The sequence below is a fragment of the Cetorhinus maximus genome, chromosome 16 (assembly GCF_964194155.1).
Source record: "Cetorhinus maximus chromosome 16, sCetMax3.hap1.1, whole genome shotgun sequence".
NCBI lineage: Eukaryota > Metazoa > Chordata > Chondrichthyes > Lamniformes > Cetorhinidae > Cetorhinus > Cetorhinus maximus.
In genome coordinates this window covers 88,817,456-88,836,516 of record NC_135894.1, presented here as the reverse complement: position 1 = coordinate 88,836,516, position 19,061 = coordinate 88,817,456, and the positions used below count along the sequence as shown (strand labels likewise).

General features: G+C 45.8%; 1 protein-coding gene across 5 annotated transcripts in view; it reads left to right on the top strand.

The window, feature by feature from the left end:
• Positions 1 to 19,061, top strand: part of LOC144691807 (cell adhesion molecule DSCAM) — a 545,084-nt gene that overhangs the window by 371,976 nt on the left and 154,047 nt on the right. For all 5 annotated transcript variants that reach the window (XM_078560312.1, XM_078560308.1, XM_078560310.1 and 2 more), the window contains exon 11: positions 14,646 to 14,845. In XM_078560312.1, the coding sequence (XP_078416438.1) occupies positions 14,646 to 14,845 (200 nt within the window). The remainder of the gene's footprint in view (positions 1 to 14,645; positions 14,846 to 19,061) is intronic.

The following is a 19,061-nucleotide window of genomic DNA, read 5'->3' as shown; positions in this document are numbered from 1 at the left end:
CTTTAAGACACTCCTTAAAACCTACCTCTTTGACTGAGGTTTTGGTCACCTGACTTAATATCTCCTTTTGTGGTTCGGTGTCCTATTTTGTTTTGCAATGCACGTACAGTGAGGCGAGCCATTCAAAAGTCTATTGACTTCGGAGGGGCCGGAAAATCCCGCCTGCGGGACAAGCCGTATCTTAAATTTGGCTGTCCGAAACCCGGAATTGTCTGAACGCCGGACATTTTTATAAGCTGCCATACATCAATTTCAATTGTTACTAAATGAGTAAAATAACTTACCGGGACAATGGACCAGGTGCTGCATTCATCTGGTGGCACGCTGGACTAGATATCAGCTTCGCGCATCAGTCTTTTCCTGCGCTTTGAGTGGCCCTCACCTGACTGATCCGCCAGACCTGACCACACCCACCAGCCTTACTTACCTTATTATTTAATCTTTTTCAAACGTTATTTCTTTACTATTATGTATTTGTAAAAAAAAAACTTACTCAATTGATTTCGTTTGTCTCCTATTAATTGAATTAAGGTTCTAATTTTTTTTCTCTGAGAGCCGGCAAGATCCAAAATCCAGTGTGGGCTCGGTCCCAAGGTTGCTGGTTTTCAGGCACTGTACCTGTACTCCCTTCTTTATTCTTTCATGGGATGTAGACATCGCAAACATTTTTTGTCCATCTCTAATTGCCCTTGAGAAGGTGGTGGTGAGCTGGCTTCTTGAACCGCTGCAGCCCATGTGGTGTAGGTGCACCCACAGTGCTGTTAGGGAGGGAGTTCCTGGATTTTGACCCAGCGACAGTGAAGGAGCAGCGATATATTTCCAAGTCAGGTTGGTGAGTGACTTGGAGAGGAACTTCCAGGTGGTGGTGTTCCCATGTGTCTGCTACCCTTGTCCTTCTAAATGGTAGCAGTCGTGGGTTTGGAAGGTGCTGTCTAAGGAGCCCTGGTGAGTTGCTGCACTACATCTTGTAGCTAGTACACATTACTGCCACAGTTCGTGATGGTGGAGGGAGTGAATGTTTATTGTGGTGGATGGGGTGCGTGAAGCCCCTTGGAATGTTTCATTACACTAAAGACACTATATGAATATAAGTTATTGTTCTAATTAATCATTTACATTTCTCTTTATATGGAATAATTCAGTTGCTAAATTCGCGTAAGGTATAACTGGAACAGAGGGACTGAGATGAATGTCAGATCATGGTTTCAGCTTTACCTATGGAAGACATATGGAGAGGCTTTCATTAAGCTGCCATGCTTTTATATTTGTGTAAAAGTCACAGGTTTGAATCCTGACTTCATTCCAAGTCAAATGGATGCGTGTCACCACAGCAATTTTCTCTGCAGTCTCTCATCCCTGTTGCAGTTTGTCTCTCCTTTTTTTATTCTTTCACACGATGTGGGCGTTGCTGGCTAGGCCAGCATTTATTGCCCATCCCTAATTGCCCTTGAGAAGGTTGCAGTGAGCCACCTTCTTGAACTGCTGCCATCCATGTGGTGGAATTACACCCACAATGCCGTTAGGGAGGGACTTCCAGGATTTTGACTCAGCGACGGTGAAGGAATGGCGATATAGGTCCAAGTCAGGGATCTTCTTTGCTAGTGTAGAAGCTGACTTAGCTCTACCTCAGTCTATTAGTACATGGTAGTTATTGCTCAATCACAGTTTCCTTTGCTGCCTTCTCTGCTCCACTGCACACAAATTTTCTCAGTGTAGAGTAGGATCATGTGGACCTTGTGCTGCTTAAAGGTTAGTCTCTCTATGATGCTCCTGAAAACCTATCTCTTTGACCAAGCTTTTGGTCACCTGCCCTAACATCTCCCTGTATGGCCATCAAATTGTACTAGATAATGCTTCTGAGAAATGCCTTGGGACTTTCTACCACATTATGGATGTTATATAAATGCGAGTAGTAGTTTTTCTAACTTAAAATGGTGAATTCAGTGTCAAATTAGATAAAGAAAAATAAATAAATAATGGATTAGATTAAGAGAGAAAAAATAGTGACAAGGATAAAGTGAAAAAAAATCTGGTTAAAACAATCCTCAACAATAATTAAAACCTGAAAGAATGAGACTCCACACTTTTAATAGTTCATTTTCAGTGCCAGAGTGGTTGACTGGTAGATTTTAATACGTACCACATTGATAGAAGGCCAAGTGGACTTGAACTTACTTGATTTAACTTCCTGTGATGGATTTAGTTGATATCTACAGTACAAATACTATGGAGTCTCAGTCCTTCAGATTTTAATTGTTGTTGGAGATCAAAGTAAACTACCTTCATTCCATTTTTCCTTTCTGTCTCTTCTCTATTCATCCAATCTTTTCTTCCTTGGCTCCATCCTGGTGAGTCAGACAGCAAGATGCCATTTTTGCGAAGGTGACGAGGGGCATCTTTGACAACAACTTTTGGATTTCTGAATTTAAACATGCAACTGGTGTTGCCTGAAGTTTCTGTGGTATTTGCACTTAAGTAACAGCAGCAGCATTAGCCTCGCTGCTATTTTGACAGCTATTTTTGGGCCATTGTTTGTACTAAGGAACCATGGTGCTAATTCAGTCATGGCCTGGTGTGAGGCTATTGAGAGCAGGACTGTGCGTTTCAGTCCTTTGGTTTTTACAATTTAGATCAGCAATAGAGTGCTTTCCACTGGCTGAAGTACAAAATGTTTGGAAATTTGCCAATTGTGACCCAAATGTGATATTTCTTTTATGGGGGTGGGGGTGGAGGGGGGAGTTAGATTTCCTGTGTGTGTACAAACGTTGTTTATAAAGAATGGATTTATGGTTTCATTACACAGGACATAAAAAGGGAAATCTCTGATACAATTCTCAGTGAAGCACTGATAATTTAAATATGGCCGGGGAGATTCATACCATAATGATGTGCGTGCAGTCTTAAAGATTGAAGTCACACCTCTGATAATAGCAGGAGAGACACCCACCACCACTGAATTTAGTTTTACTTTTATGAAAGGTTTGGACAATATTCGTAACAGCTCAGGGGTATGTGAAAGATTAGTAACTGTGTAAATAAGATTTACGATAAATGATAGATCCTGGGATATTTTTTGTTCAATAGAGTTGGATTCTTACTAACCTGACCAGCTTTATTTAAAAACCCCAGTTCCCTGCATCTCCCAACCGTGTGAAAGTGGCATCAGAGGCAGCAGTAACCCAAAATGTACTCCTTGCACATCTCTTAAATTTACCCTTGAGTACTCCAGTAAATCTCTGCTTTTTTTTTTAAAGCCGTCAGCATGTCAATTACTGCCGGCTACATTTCCCCAGGATGAACATTTACACACATTACCTTGTTGTATACAGGAGCCTAAGCACACCTTGAAGAATTGCGAGCACGAAAACCATTCAGTTTAATGGTCAAGTACGCTAAAGATTTATTTGGTGTCTTGCATGCCTTCTCTAACCACTAAACTCTGAACAGAAAAGGAGATTTACATACCCATATTTTGTATATAGGGAGCCATAACAAAGGAACAACACTGCTTCTTTGAAATGTTTGATAGACCTACAGTATTAATGTGCAAAGCATTAAGCAGAAAGATCAAGTGTGTCACCCATTATCTAAATGTTTTCAGTGTTAAACATACAGAAGGCTGATTCTTCCGTAAGTTGTTGCACAATAGGTTAATACTGTGGCAGCCCTCACGAATCCAATGACCTTCTCAAGTGCCAATTCATAATGCTAATTTAGTGTCTCAGTTGGTAGCACCTTTTCCTCTTAGTCAGAAGGTCGTAGGTATAAACCCCTCTCTAGAGATTAGAGCACAGAATCTAGACTGGCATTCTCAGTGCAGTACTGAAAGCATGCTGCAGTGTCAGAGGTGCCATCTTTTGTTTTAAATCAAGGCCAAGTCTGCCTATTCAGGTGGACATAAAAGATCCAAGAAACTATCCGAAGAAGAACAAAAACATTCTCCCTTGTGCCCTGGCCAAGAATTATTCCTCACCAACACCAATAAACAAAGGTTACGGGATTTTGGTTGTGCAATCTTGCCGTGGGTAAACTGGCTGCTGCATTTCCTACGTTACAACAGTGACTTGACTTCCGAATTATTTAATTAGCTGCAGAGCACTTTGGGGCCATGTTCAGGTGTTTTTGTGTGTGTCTGTGCCTGTGTGAGTGTGTGCTTTTGTCTGTGTATGTCTGTGTGCGTGCTTCTGTCTTTCTGTGTGTGTGTGTGTGTCAGTATGTGTCCCTGTGGGTGTGTTGTGGGGATTATGGCCAGGATATTACCGGCCCCAGGGAGGCATGGAGACCAAGTAAAATCGCGGTCAAATGGGCTCCCTGATATGGCCCCACCATTGGGCACTTTACCAACAGTGGGACTGGATGCAGAGAGGCTAATTTACATAATTAAAGGCCCAATTAGGGGCTACATTATGTTGCTATTGAAATTTACTGATAGCAGTGGGGTGAACCCCACCGGGTACGGCGGCAGCAAGCTAACTGGAGACGGCCTCCCTGCTGTTCTTTGGGGGAGGGCCTCAATTGGCAAAGAGGGAGTCATGGGCAAGGAGAGCAGCACCCATAGGCCCACAACCTCTGCGATGGTGTTTGCCCGTCAGCCCTTGGCCCAGTGTTTAATTTGTCTTTAATTTGCCTCTCGGAGGCTCCAAGTCCTCCCGCGTTCCTCAGCAGCAATCGCCTCTTCTGGTGGCATCAGGGCAGCTGGGCCTGGTATGGGGCCAGCAGCGTCAAGAGCCTGCCCTGGACGGTGGGCCTACAGGCAGTCAATCAGGAGGCTGCCTGTCGTAAAATTGCCAAGCAGGTGCCATGGCTGGTGAGTGTGGGCTCGGGCCCCGATTTCTACCCTGACCACCAGAGCCCGACGCCACTCATAAATTCAACCTTCTTCTTCTGGAACTCAATGGGAGATGTAGGTCAATGGGAATATCAAATAAATATTTTGGGAATACTTCTCTATTATTGGACACTGATGTTGAACCTCTGAAGCAAATCCAAACAGATACAATTACTAAATAAGTGAGATAACATTTGGGCGAGTTGCTGCTAATTCAGTGGAGGCCCAATGGGCTTTGGAGGGTGTTCATAAAATTACAGGGCTGACTTCCTCCTGCACTTTGACAGGATGTTGCACCTGGACACCAGGGAACAAAGCTAACAGTAGCAGCAGAAAGGCCTGCGCCAGTGCGGTAATGGGTGCTGGCTTCAAGGGGCCACCCGGTTGCTCCTCACCAGCGACCTGAAGGCCAAAAAGGGACACATAACTCTATGATCGTCCATGTCCTCGTTGCTACTCTATCTTATTCCCCGTGATTCTTTGGCCAACAGTGAGCTAGGAAAACGAAATGGTTGGCACGGTGACACTGATTCAACCTTGTTTTAAGAGGTTTCATTGCTTGCGCTTTTTATACATCCTGCACTCGCGAGGACTCTCCAAAATGATGAAGGCAAAACAAAGAAATCTGAAACCCAGCAACACAGGCCTCTGTGCCTTTTCACCTGGCTTGCATTTGCAAAATAAACATTCACTAAGCACAAAGCAAAATAAAAAAAAACACTTCAGGATGCTAGACTGGGTCTGCGGCAGGTGGTGAGGGAACCAACAAGAGGGAAAAACCTACTTGGTCTCATCCTCACTAACCTGCCTGCTGCAGATGCATCTGTCCATGACAGTATTGGTAGGAGTGACCACCTCACAGTCATTGTGGAGATGAAGTCCTGCCTTCACATTGAAGATACCCTCCATCATGTTATGTGGCAGTACCACCATGCTAAATGGTATAGATTTCGAACAGATCTAGCAACTCAGGACTGGGCACCCATGAGGTGCTGTGGGCCATTAGCAGCAGCAGAATTGCACTCGAACACAATCTGTACCTCATGGCCTGGCATATCCCCCACTCTACCATTACCATCAAGCCAGAGGATCAGCTTGGTTCAATGAAGAATGCAGGAGGGCAAGCCAGGAGCAGCACCAGGCATACCTAAAAATGAGGTGTCAGTCTGGTAAAACTATAACACAGGATTACCTGTGTGCCAAACAGCATAAGTAGCAAGTGATGGACAGACCTAAGCGATTCCACAACCAACGGATCAGGGCTAGGCTTTGCAGTCCTGCCACATCCAGTCGTGAATGTTGGTGGACAATCAAACAACTGACTGGAGGAGGATGCTCCACAAATATCCCTATGCTCAATGATGTGGGAGCCCAGCACAATCAGTAAAAAAGATAAGGTTGATGAGGGACTTTGGTTATGAGGAGAGGTGGAAAAGATAGGATATTTCTCTTTGTAACAGAGCAAGTTAAGAGATAACTTAACATAGGTCTTCAAGATGATGAGAGGTTTCGATCGAGTAGTTAGAGAAAGGCTATCCTCTCTGGCGAGTGGGGCAACAACCAGAGGCCATGGATTTAAAATCATTAGCAAAAGATCTGGAGGAGAGAAGAGAAACATTTTCACTCTGAGTTTTATTGTTGGGATCTGGGACTCTACCTGAAAAGGCAGTGGAAGCAGATTCTACAAATAATTTGAAAAGTGAGTTGGACAGACACTTGAGGATGAGGAACTCACTGGATTATTGACAACCAGCAGTGGTGCGGAACTGAACACAACTGCTCCTTCAAAGAGCTGGCACAGGCACAGTGGGCTGAATGGCCTCCTCCTGTGCTGTTTGAACATATATGAACATTTTAATATTTTGAAAGAAAATTATTGGGATTCGGCAGGTGAAGTAATAATCAAATTCTGGTAATGCAGCCGATATTCTTTGATGTGATTTTGATGGAACTGTAGTCAGCCTTGCTCTGTCAATCAAGGAGGCTTGGTTGCATAATTGCAAACTTTGGTTTGCTTCTCTGTTGCTGTGGCAACACTGCAAGAAAGCAATTTGTTTATTGATTCTTGCAGATGTTGTCATGGAAGTCCAGCAAAGAAGTCGGCTGAATATGCTAATTTGGCGCCATTCAGTGACTTTTGATGGTGCTGTGTACTCTTACCTCAGAGATCCAGCCCAGACCGATGAGAGGAAAGTTTCCTCTATCTACTATCGAAATGTCTGAGGGTAAACTGAGCCTGGGTCTAGAGGGAACAGTACAAACCTATCCATAATTAAGCACAGAACTGACAATCTCCCAAATCATGCAGCAATGGATGAACTCTTGAGTATGGGTTATGGTACCACCGTTGGGCAGAGTCAAGGAAGCTTTTCTCAGGAGATTTGCCACATCTAATCTAGGAGTGTTCGGTGTTGAAAGTGGATTCACAGCAATGCCAGCCCTGATCTGATAGACCATCCCCTCCCCACCCCCACTGCCAGTACTTTGGGCTGAAATTCCCTCCCCCAGAAGTTCCGAAGAAGAGTCACATTGGTCTCGACTCTGTTTCCCTCCAGACCTGCTGAGTTTTTCCAGCGCTTTCTGTTTTTGTTTCCTCCTGCAGAATTGGGGGTGGAACTCAGGCCCACAGCTCCAGCCCTGCAATAACCCTATCCTCATCCCATGGGTCAGGAATCATCAAGCGCTCATGCCAAGTTCCTGGTAAGATTCCTGCAAGCCCGTGGGAGCCTGCGAGTCAATCCTGAGGAGAAAGTGCCAGCGATGCTGTAGAGTGTAGGGAGAAGTGATGCAGTGGTAGGTGATTCCAAGCGACAGGCTACGATGGGAAATCATGGCAAGTTGCAAAGATTTCCTGAAAGAAGACAAGAAAACAGCAGGATATTACAAAGCTGAAATCAAAAGAACCTTCACTGCCTGAGCCCTGACAACCAGAGTAAACTAACAAGCTGTCAAGCCCATAACTGCATGCTGTAAGGTTCTGGAGCTGCAATTTTGTTCAAAACCCCAGCAATGACAGAATAGCTGCAGGATCAGAATCTTTCTTTTCTCTAATTACACATGCCAAAATACAGGTTCCCAGCCATCATACCACCCACCCCTCCCTACCTGTTCACTGTAGTATAAAGGGTTAACAGATGGGGTATGCTAATGTATGACATAGGTGCTGATGGTACCACTGACATAAGTCAGTCATGTGTTAGACTCGCTTGGGGAGAGAGAGTGGTTGGCATCATGCCTAATACATGTAACCTGTTTAGAAGTAGTACTAATAAACAAGTGTTAAGCAGACACCAGAGAATGTCCACAGTCAGCCTAGGAACCATGCCTAGAGACCAAGACAGAAGGACCCAGTTTTAAAACACTCACCAATTACCCAATTGATAACACTATAGGACATGAGGCATGATTGGGGGTCCAGAGGGTTGGGAAGGACTGGGATGTGAAGAGAGTTGAGATGCTCTTCATCTCTAAAAAGCCTCTATAGTCAGTGTCTCAAATAGGCTCTCCTCATCAAACTCCTACTGCCTGGCTTCATGTGCTGTTCCTGTTTAGAACTGTGGGCAAGCGTGTGAAGACAAGTGTTTGGCTCCTCTAAGCCAAACAGTCCCAGGTTGGTTGGGCTTGTCAGTCTTAATTAGCAGTCTACCTGGGAGAAGGCAACTCTGATTTCAAAACCCCCAGCTTTGGGTTAACTGGCAAGGTATATATCAGCTGACAGTATGGATGATCACAAATAGTGCGAACAGACTGGACAGGCTCTTCAGATTGTTCAGCAGCTCATCTCGGAGGAGAACAACTCCAAAATCAAACCCGCATCTATTCAGCTGCTACGCTTGTGGCATTGAACCAGTGCATTATTGGCTGCCTTGGACGAGAGAGTGGGAGAGGCTCTGCATAAACTCCATCCCCTTAAAAGTACTCAACATGCAGGCTGTTCCAGCAAGTCATCAACCAAAACATCCGACACACCAAGTCCTATGGCGATGGGAAGTGACAACCGGGGCAGGTAGGGGACACTACTGGCAGTGTTCAGGCATGCACACAGGAGGTCTCAGGGTCACTCAGTGACAGTCACTCTCCAAAGGTGTGGGCAGATGTGGAGTTCATATCTCCTGAGGTGACAGAGCAGACCTTTTCAGTTGCAGTGCTGCCCTCCCCAATCCAGGGAAGGGGAAGAAAAGGAACCCTAAACACAGCCTGCTCTCCCCTGCACCTGCCAGGTTACCGCTCCTGGCTGGTCATCCATTCACCACGGCCTAAATGTAAAGAACAAGACTACTAGTCACCATATGAAGCTCGGTTCATGGAAGGTCAGAACACTCCTGGACAATAATATGAGACCAGAGTGCAGAAGAACCCGCATAGCCAGAATGCTGGGCAGGTACAACATTGATAGACGCCCTAAGCGAAACAAGACTCGCTGAGGAGTTTCAACTTGAGGAGGTTGGTTCAGGCCACATATTCTACAGCAGTGGCCAGTCCAAGGACCAACCTTGAGAGTCTGGCATGGGCTTTGCCATTCGATTTGAACTAGCACGCCAGCTTGACTTGCTTCCCAACAACAGTTCTTTGCTTTAGTCTTACCAGTGACCAACATGCAACATTCATTAGCGCCTATGCTCAAAGAATGACACATACAGATGAGGTCAAGGAGAATTCTATGATGACCTCAGCAAGGTAATTAGAAGAGTATCCCACCAGGATAACCGCATTATTCTTGGTGATTTCAATGCCCGAGTGGACACAAACTGTAATACACAGAGAGGAATACTAGGACACCACGGTGTTGGTAGAGCAAATGCCAATGGCCAGCTCCTTCTCTCTAAGTGCAGCGAGTTTGACCTAACCATCTCAAACACAGCCTTCCAGCAAGCAAACAAACTGAAAGCAATATGGATGCACCCCGGATCCAAACACTTGCACAAGTTGGTCTATGTTATTGTACGACAGAGAGATCTGAAGGATGTGCATTCTACCCGCTCCCTTAGAGGTGCAGAATGCTGGTCTGACCATCGGCTTGCCAGGAATATTGTGTCTTTGAAGATAAAATCGAAGGCGTCTCTACACAGGATCAAACAACGAAAGAAGCTTGATGTAGCTGTTCTTAAAGAATGGCCAAGAGACACCTACTGGAACACAGCCTAGCCACAGGAATTGCTGATATCCCCAAGGACAATATTGTCATTGAAGGTTCTTGGAAAAAGTTCATGTGTTGTTGCAGCACAGCATCTGAGGTCCTCGGATTTATTAAATGGAAGCAGCAAGACTGGTTCGACAACAATGACCAAGGCATAGGCAAGCTTCTAGACCAAGTGTACGATGCTCACAGATCTTATATACCCGACAAGAAATCAGTAGCATTGAGTGCCAGCTATCATCGTGCTGCATGCCAAACCAAGAGAGATGAAGAACCCATGGTGGGAAAACAAGGCTGATGAGCTTCAAGCAGCTGCTGATAAAAATGACCAAAAGACTCGACACAACAGTCTGCAATCAGTCCGTGGCCCCAAAACTAACGGTGTGACACACATCCTCTCTGCAGATGGATTGGCTCCTAGTAAATAGGCATGAGATTCTCTCCCATTGGGCAGAGTACTTCAGCAATCTCCTAAACCAACAATCCATAGTGTGCAATGATACCATTGAGTCACTTCCACAGCACCACACTCTGGAAGAGCTTGCTCTCGATGCTTCTCAAGTGGAAATCACGAAGGCCGTAATGCAGCTTTCTATGAGCCAGTCGCCAGGAGCTGAAGTATTCAAGTACGGAGGGACGCAAGTGGTTAGGAAACTCTCTAGTACCATCTACCTAATTTGGAACCGGGACACTGTGCCCCAAGACTGGAAGGATGCCTCCATAAATCATCTCTACAAACAGAAAGGTACATGTCCATCTGTGGCAATCATCATGGAATATCATTTCTTTCAACAGCAGGAAAAATTCTTGCAAGAGTTATTCTTAATCGGATTGTCACTCACCTCATTGACTCTGTGTACCCAGAATCACAGATTGCTTCCATACGGGACAGAGATCAGTGGACATGATCTTTGCAGCACATCAAATTCAAGAAAAGTCCCAAGAACAAAATAAAGACCTCCACATGGTGTTCGTTGGCCTGACCAGGAAGGCCTGTGGAAGGTTCAGTACAAATATAGTTGTCCTGAAAAGATGATCAGTGTCATTAGCTTGTTTCACGATGGCATGATGGCCAGCGTGGTAACAAAGTGGTACATCACTGGATGCCTTTCCTGTCGCCAATGATACCGAGCAGGGCTGTCTATTGACTCCAACTCAATTTGACATATACTTTTTGGCCATGCTCCAGCACACACTTGACACAGGGGCACACATTCAATTCAGGACAGAAAGCGACCTCTTCAACATACAAAGGCTCAAGGCTTGTACAAAGGTTACTGAATAGCTACTGAGTGAACACTTGTTTGCGGACAACTGCACTCTCATGGCACATATCCAGAGGACATTCAGCTGCTTGTTGATCATTTTGTCCTAGCCTCAGAACACTTTGGCCTGACAATAAGGCTAAAGAAGACAGAGACCTTGTATCAACCTGGCCCATGGCTACAAACTCCAAGACCCCACAGTCACTATCAACAGCACGCTCTTCCATTCAACACAGAAGTTTGATTATCTTGGCAGTATCCTCTCCAATAACACTACACTGGGTGACAAAATTAACCATCTCCTGGCAGAAGCAAGCTCAGCATTTGGCAGGCGCACTCACAGCCTTTGAAAAGATCATAGAGTTTGTCTCAGAACAGAGAACAAAATCTATGAGGCAGGTGCTCTTGCATCACAGCCTAAGTTTTGCGCTCCTCAGGGGAGTGATCGGCGGGCCCAGGAACAGACGGGAAACGAGCCCCTGACCGCGATCAACTCCCCGATCGCGATTTCACACTGCCTGACCAATTAACTGCCAGCCAGCGTGAAACGCACCCTAAGGAAGGATCAGCACTGCCGGCGGTGATAGGAAGAGGGCGGACGCCAATGTCACCACGGGTGCTGGTGAGCGCTTCCACTGAGCTCGCTGCAGGGCTGACAGCTGCCCCCAGGGAGCTGCAGGCCTCCGAATAATAAAAGAAAGCCCAAAATTGCTGCGAAAAATGTCCATGCAGGACAATCAAGCACCTGAAAGCAGATCTCATTAAAAAAAACAGTCCCCAGATATTTCTTTTTATTTTATATCCTAACGGAGATTTCATCCCTGCCCTCAGATGAGGTTTCATCAAAAATGTAAAGGCCGCCCGGCCGATTGGCCCGTCCACCAACCGTAACTCGCCCGAGGTCATCTCGTGCGATCTTACACCCGCTCAAGTCGGGCTGCCCGCCCGCGGAACGTAAAATTCTAACCCACTTCTTTATGGTGTAAGACTTGGAGAATGTACCAGCATCACTAAGAAGCATTCCATCTTCACTGCCTGAGATCCATTTGCAACATCAGGCGGCCGGACAAGATCCCATCCGCCGAGGTTCTTGCAAAGTGCTGCATACCTGGCATCGAGAGCATGCTCATCAGAGCTCAGCTCCGCTGGGTCGGTCATGTGGTTCACAGGGAGGACTCCTGCATACCCAGAGGCAGTAATCTACAGCCGGCTGAGCACGGGAACCCGCACCACAGGAGGTCCCAAACTCAGATGTAAAGACAATCTGAAAGCCAGCCTCAAAACTTGCAAGCTGGATCACAATACATGAGAAAGAAACAGCTCTGGACAGACCCAAATGGAGAAGTCTCTCTCATCAAGCGATTTTAATATTTGAGGAGAACAGAGTCAAGTGCCTTCAGGGCAAGTATGTGTGGCGCAAAGCCAATGCCTCCATCCATCCCTCCAACACTGACTTCATGGGCAGCGTTTGCAATCGGTTACGCAGATTGAGACTTGGTCTAACGTCACACATGAGACAACATCAACCTCGACTGTAAACCGTTTTCTTTTACATGCCGAACGCCAATCCATCGAAGCAACAGGAGATTCCATCACATGAGACTTGTAAAAAGCTGACACTTGTGCCTCACACCGAAGAGGTGTTGCTCTTTCAGAGGTGCTGCTCCTTGGGTGAGGTGTCAAATTCAGGATCTGGAAGGCTTGAGCCTAAAGCTCAGGTGAATGTTAAGGATCCACGGTACAACTGAAAAAAGTGCAGCAAATTCTCCTGGACAATAAACTTTTCTCAACCAACATCACCCACTGATCTTTCATTTATTCTCAGTGTTCTTTGTGGGACCTTGCTGTGCACGGAACAAATACCCTTCAAAATCATTTGTTGCTGGTGAAGTGCTTTGGAATTTTGCTTGAGAAACAGGATAAGTTGCTTCATAGTTGCAAATCGGTCTTGTGGCTCTTGCTCAGATTTAAGCCTGGACAGCGAGTGCCAACAGGCTATTCAACCATGAATGGAGACAGCAGAGCCCAGTGCTGCCCTTTCCAACAGAGGGTCAGTTAAGAACAAGAACTTTGTTTGCGATTCTCCTTCCGAAACCCAGAGACAATTGCGAGAACTCTTGTCTCCCTTCTTCAGCTCTATTTGTCGCTAATGTTATTGTAAGGTCAGTCACTTGCTCTTTAATTACTCTTGGCTATGTTTCAATAAGTTCTCCGAGCTAGTCAGGTCAAATGCAGTGGCTGCCAAAGACAAGCCTGCTGCTTTCTTACCAGGAAAGAAAAGTGGAGGTTGGGACACCCTGGAATATATTGGCACTGTTCTAAGTAATCAAACTCATCGGGTTCAGGGAGCAGGTAACCCATCTGCCATCTGTACCCATGATTGGTACCTGAAATGGAGATCACCCATCAGAAAGAAAGATAGGGAGGAAACCTCCTTTGGAAAAATATATTTGTAGGATACAATGTCTGTCACCCCCAGTAACAATGAATCTTTATTATGAATACAGGTTGTCAATGTCTTATTAATTACATTGCTAAGATTTAATGGCAATTACATTGTTAAGGTTTAATGGAAATCACATTGTTAAGGTTTAAGGGCAATTACATTGTTAAATAGGTGATGGGTATTATAAATGGGAAGTAGCACAAACATATGAATTAGGAGCAGGAGTAGGCCATTGGGCCCTTCGAGCCTGCTCCACCATTCAACAAGATCATGGCTGATCCGATTTCAAACTCAACTCCACATTCCTGTCTACCCCTGATAACCTTTTACCCCCTTGCTTATGAAGACTCTATCTAGTCCTGCCTTAGAAATATTCAAAGATTCTGCTTCCACTGCCTTTTGAGGAAGAGAGTTCCAAAGACTCACGACCCTCTGAGAGAAAGAATTTCTCCTCATCTCTGTCCTAAATGGGTGACCCCTTATTTTTCAACAGTGGCCCCCTAGTACTAGGGTCTCCCACAAGAGGAAACATCCTCTCCACAAGTAGTGTCGACTAAGTCAATAAACTCTCTCCAGCAAAGAAACCAGCTGTGTCACAGTTTTAAATTCACCAACTAGTGTGGAGCCGATTAACATAAGTCATCAGGAGAATGGTGTCTGAGAGTGAAAAGGTGAGCAAGGCATTTTTGATGGATGTGTTATAAGGTGATGATATGCAGTAGGGGTGTACAAATAGGGAGAGTTACATTGCCATAAGGTCAAGGACATTTCCTGACACAGCCCTGATTAATAGTTGCCTTGTTTTTCTATATTAAAAGCACTATGCAAATGCTGGTTGTTGCTATGATAGTTAGAAGATGAATTTCTAATCATCGTGGTTCAATATTTGCATCCTCCCAGGGTGTTGCACATTGAGGTCAGCCCTTCACCGAGACTCAGATTGACCACTTTACGCTTTTGTTTTTTCAGTCCCTGCCATGATCACGTCATACCCAAACACCACCTTGGCAACTCAGGGGCAGAAGAAAGAAGTCAGCTGCACTGCACACGGAGAGAAGCCCATCATTGTCCGTTGGGAGAAAGAAGACACCATAATTGACCCTGAGCGTATGTTCCGCTATATTGTGTCCACCAAAGAGATCGGGGATGAGGTGGTTTCCACATTGCAGGTACTGATTATGACATTTTGCTTAATTTTCTCGCTTACAAGCATGCAAATATACAATACCGATGGGCAGGTAAAGACCAAATTGTCCATCAAGCCTGTTCATACCACGATGGCCTGAATTTCACCTCATTTCCCCTTTGATACTGTTGCCAATCAGTGTCGTTTAGTTACCAGCCCCGTTGTCAGTGGAAACCGTCTATCCCTACTTACTCAGTCAAAACCCTTCATGATTTGGAAAACCGCTATTAAATCTCGCCTTAATCTTCTCTGTTTGAAGGAGGACAACCACCCTTCCCTAGTCAAGGTGAGTGCCAATCGGACAATATTTAGCCGCCTTTCTCTAGAATCTTCTGTATTGATGAGATAACGCACCAGTAAATTGTAATAAGAGCATAGTATGATTGATTACTGAGTGTACACCATGCCTTTAAGTGTACATTAGGCCTTTGAAGAACCACAAGTGAAACGCACCTCATCCAGTCCTCAGTAGAAAACTGCCTTGAACAATCCTAAATTGGTAGCAATTTAGCAGCACTCTTCATATGGTTGGACTCACCAAGTGAAAGCTGAATAGAAATGTTCCTCTCAGACAAAGGGAAAGGGCAGTTTTTTTTTCCTCCCAGTAGTTATGTTTGAATCTAAGTGATTCACCATCTATCTAAATTGTGTCTGTATGAATGTAAGAATGTATGATTACAGAAAATGATGGTGATTGGTCTACGCCTGGGGTGTTTGAGTTTTTCTGCAGGACATAGTGAATCTTATGGAAGCTTGGGACCACTGCTAAAGTTTAGAAGATTGTTCTGTCAATTTACACCTATTGTGAGTTACTGATTCAGAATTCGTGCACCACTGATGAGCAGCCCTTTCCAAAACCTCCAAGCCTACAAATCTCAAATAGACAAACCACAAAATAAGAAATGTAACTACAAAGAACAAAGAGGCTGCATTGCCACTAAATGGCCAGGACTCAGCTGCAGTTTGGGCAGATCTACTGTGTGACAATGATGTGATTATCAGGCATAAGGTGAAATCAATATCACTGCCCCATTGGTTTATGCACCTGCTTCACGTAATATTAATTTTTTTTTCCCTGTCTCTCATATGTGTGCTTCATTTTTATCATCTGCTCCTCCCAGCACCCTTCCCACTGCCTGTTATCACTTGTGGGACCCAACCTCAACCTCGCCCTCACTATCAGCCCAAATGCACATTTTACTCTAATCCATGTTTTCAACTTTAACTTTTTTTTTAATGATTTCACTGATTTGTTTTATCCTCCGCTCCAGCCAGATTATATCACTCATCTTTCACCTTAAGCCTTGCTCTACAACCTGCCATTATTCTGGAGCCAACTCCATTAGTAATCATGAGCAATGACAAGGAAGATTTAGTTACACTGCAGAATGAATGTGAACTAAGCGACTTGATAGTAAGAGTCAAAGTGACCCTATGGGGGCACACATGGAAGGCTGATTATTGCAAGGTTTTATCAGTGGAGCATTGTTGGGGAATCAGCCACACCCTGCACATTAAACTGAGTTAAAGTTGACTTACGGTTTGAAATGGGGCTCTGATACATTCAAGGGTTTCAAACGACACCATGGTAGAATAATTGAGGCAAAACCCCTACAGCCTAATACATTATGCATGGATGAGCTGGGATAGGTTGAGCCAAATGACATTAATTATGTAATTAACTATGAGTGAACCATGAATGGTTTGCAAAGCCATCCAAACCCCAGGATTGTGCAGCGCCCTTAAAAAGGTTGCAGTCATATTTTACTTTTATACTATACAGCTATAAATTCCCCTAACCCTTTCTAGTTTGAGTTTGCCTTTGCTGCCAATTCCATATATCTTTATTAACCATCCAAGTAAGGTTGTCAAGCTTTACCAAGTTACAACAACGAACCAGGAAGAGAGGCAGGGGGCAAAGTAGGAAAACTGTCAAATTGGCTCTGAGAAAGATGAAGAAAAATAACTTGCATTTATATAGCACCTTTCACAACATCAGGAAATCACAAACCTTTCCCAACAATTGAATGCTTTTGTAGTGTATTCGCTGTTGCAATTTGGGAAATGAGGCAGCCAATTTGCGCACAGGAAGGTCCCACAAACAACAATCCGACAAGTAAATAGGTCACCTCTTTTACTGACGTTGGTTGAAGGATAAATGGGAGAACGCACCTGTTTTTCTGTCAGTAGTGTCACAAGAACTTTCACAATCAGCTGTGAGAGTTTAACATCTCATCTGAAAGATGTTGTGCAGAATAATCCCAGATTTGCGCTAAGTGTGGTAAGGGGTGGCTAAAATGATGTTTTACTTGCCGGACACGATGGCGGGTATTCACACCGTATTGTCCTAAGCCCGTCTCATTATTTATGAACTCCCGGGAAACATGCCATTTCCATAAGCGGACACTCATTCGCCCGCCCGCCATCACCCCGCCGCTGCATCACACCGGGCACTACATTTAAAGTCTAGCTGCAAGCACACACCTCAGTGCTTCCAGACCACTACTGCTGCACTAAAGACATGGCCCTGAAACTGAAGAAGCCTGCAGCCTCCAGGTTCAGTGACGTGCCTCTCGAGTGTGCCTTTTGGAAGCTGTGGAGGCCTGCCGGGATGTCCTCTACTCCCACTCTGGCTGCAGAATGGGCAGCAACAGCACTAACCCGGCTTGGGAGGCAGTGGCAGTGGTGGTCAGCGCCAATGCCCTGCAAAAGAGGGCAGCCACCCAGTGCCGCAAGCAGATAAATTATCTCCTCCATTCCACCAGGGTAAGTCACTCTTCTCATCACTCTCAACTCACACACTCACAAACCCATCACACACCCACAGGAACCTCACTCACTGCCAGTTCAGGAGACATCATCATTCACTCTCTCACGCTCACCGTCATTGTCCTCATTCCATCCATGGGACCACCCACATAGGCCAGACATACTTATCATCTGGCCTGGCAGGCGCAATGCTTACACTTTCTCCATCTCTATCCATGCAGGACAATCTGGCACACAACGAGAGAGAGAGGTCGCAGACCGGTGGCAGAATGCCCAAAATCAAGGTCCTCACGGACTTTGAAAACAGAGCCATCCAGCTGGCCGGTGTGGATCTGGACCGGTCCTGTGCTGACAGTGAGGTCGACGCTGCTCCATCGAGTGAGGATCCAGCAGTGCAACATCCATCAGACAACCTTCTTTCACAGGCCACTGCCATGACCAATTATCCCCCCTTATTTTCACAGGCACATCTGCCAAACAGCCGACAGAGTCCACGACCCAGAGCCTCCAATCAAGTCCCGAAGAAACCTCTGAAGAGGAATCTGGAGGCACCCTCCCTGAAGTCCCATCATGGCGCTCAACCACACCGTCCACCAGTGCAGAGACACACACCTCAGCGGAACTTAGCTTTAGAGTTGCCCCGGGATCACAATCTGGTGAGCACATTGCACCTTCTGATCCACAGCAGGTGGAGGCAGGGACTTCCCAGGTTTCTGTCACTCGGGGGACTGCTGGAGGCCAGAACATTGCTGAGTCTGAGTCAGATGACGAGCCTCTGGGCTCAGTCATGTCACAGTTGCTGGAGCTGCAAAGGCAAGCTCGGGAACATCAGGAAGGGATGTCCGCTGCACTCCTCAGAATGCAAGGCACGATGGAGGGGTCCATCTGCCTTCACTATGAGTGATAGCGCCAGCATGCCAATGCATCAAGGTCAACACAAGTAGGATGGCGGCCGCCAAGGAGATCTTGGTCCAGGACGTAGCTCCTGCACTGCTGCGCGGGCTTAACTCCATTGCTGATGCTATCGTTGGCACCCAACAGTGTGTACGCGAGAGGGGTGCCAGGCAGCTCGATCTCACTCCAGCTTCCCCTTCTCCACAAGGAGTCAGCCTGGGACCTCCAGGGAGGAGGATCAGCGGGTTCACACCCTGAGGCTATCCATCCAGGTGACTCCGGGAGCATCTGGCCCTCCTCTTCCTTTGACCTCAACAGCTCCAGGCTGAGGAGGGTGCCACTGCCACACAGCAGGACCCCGAAAGCAGTTCGGGGCCCTCCAAGTCTCGGCCCTCCAGAGGACGCCCGTCAAATTCAACAAGCTACCTCCACCTCCGCCGTGGATATCCAGGGAGCACCAAGAGGTAGCAGCAGGGTTAGGACAGTTAAGGAGAATTAGTTGCACAGCCTGGGCATGGGTGGTAGTCACTTGTACA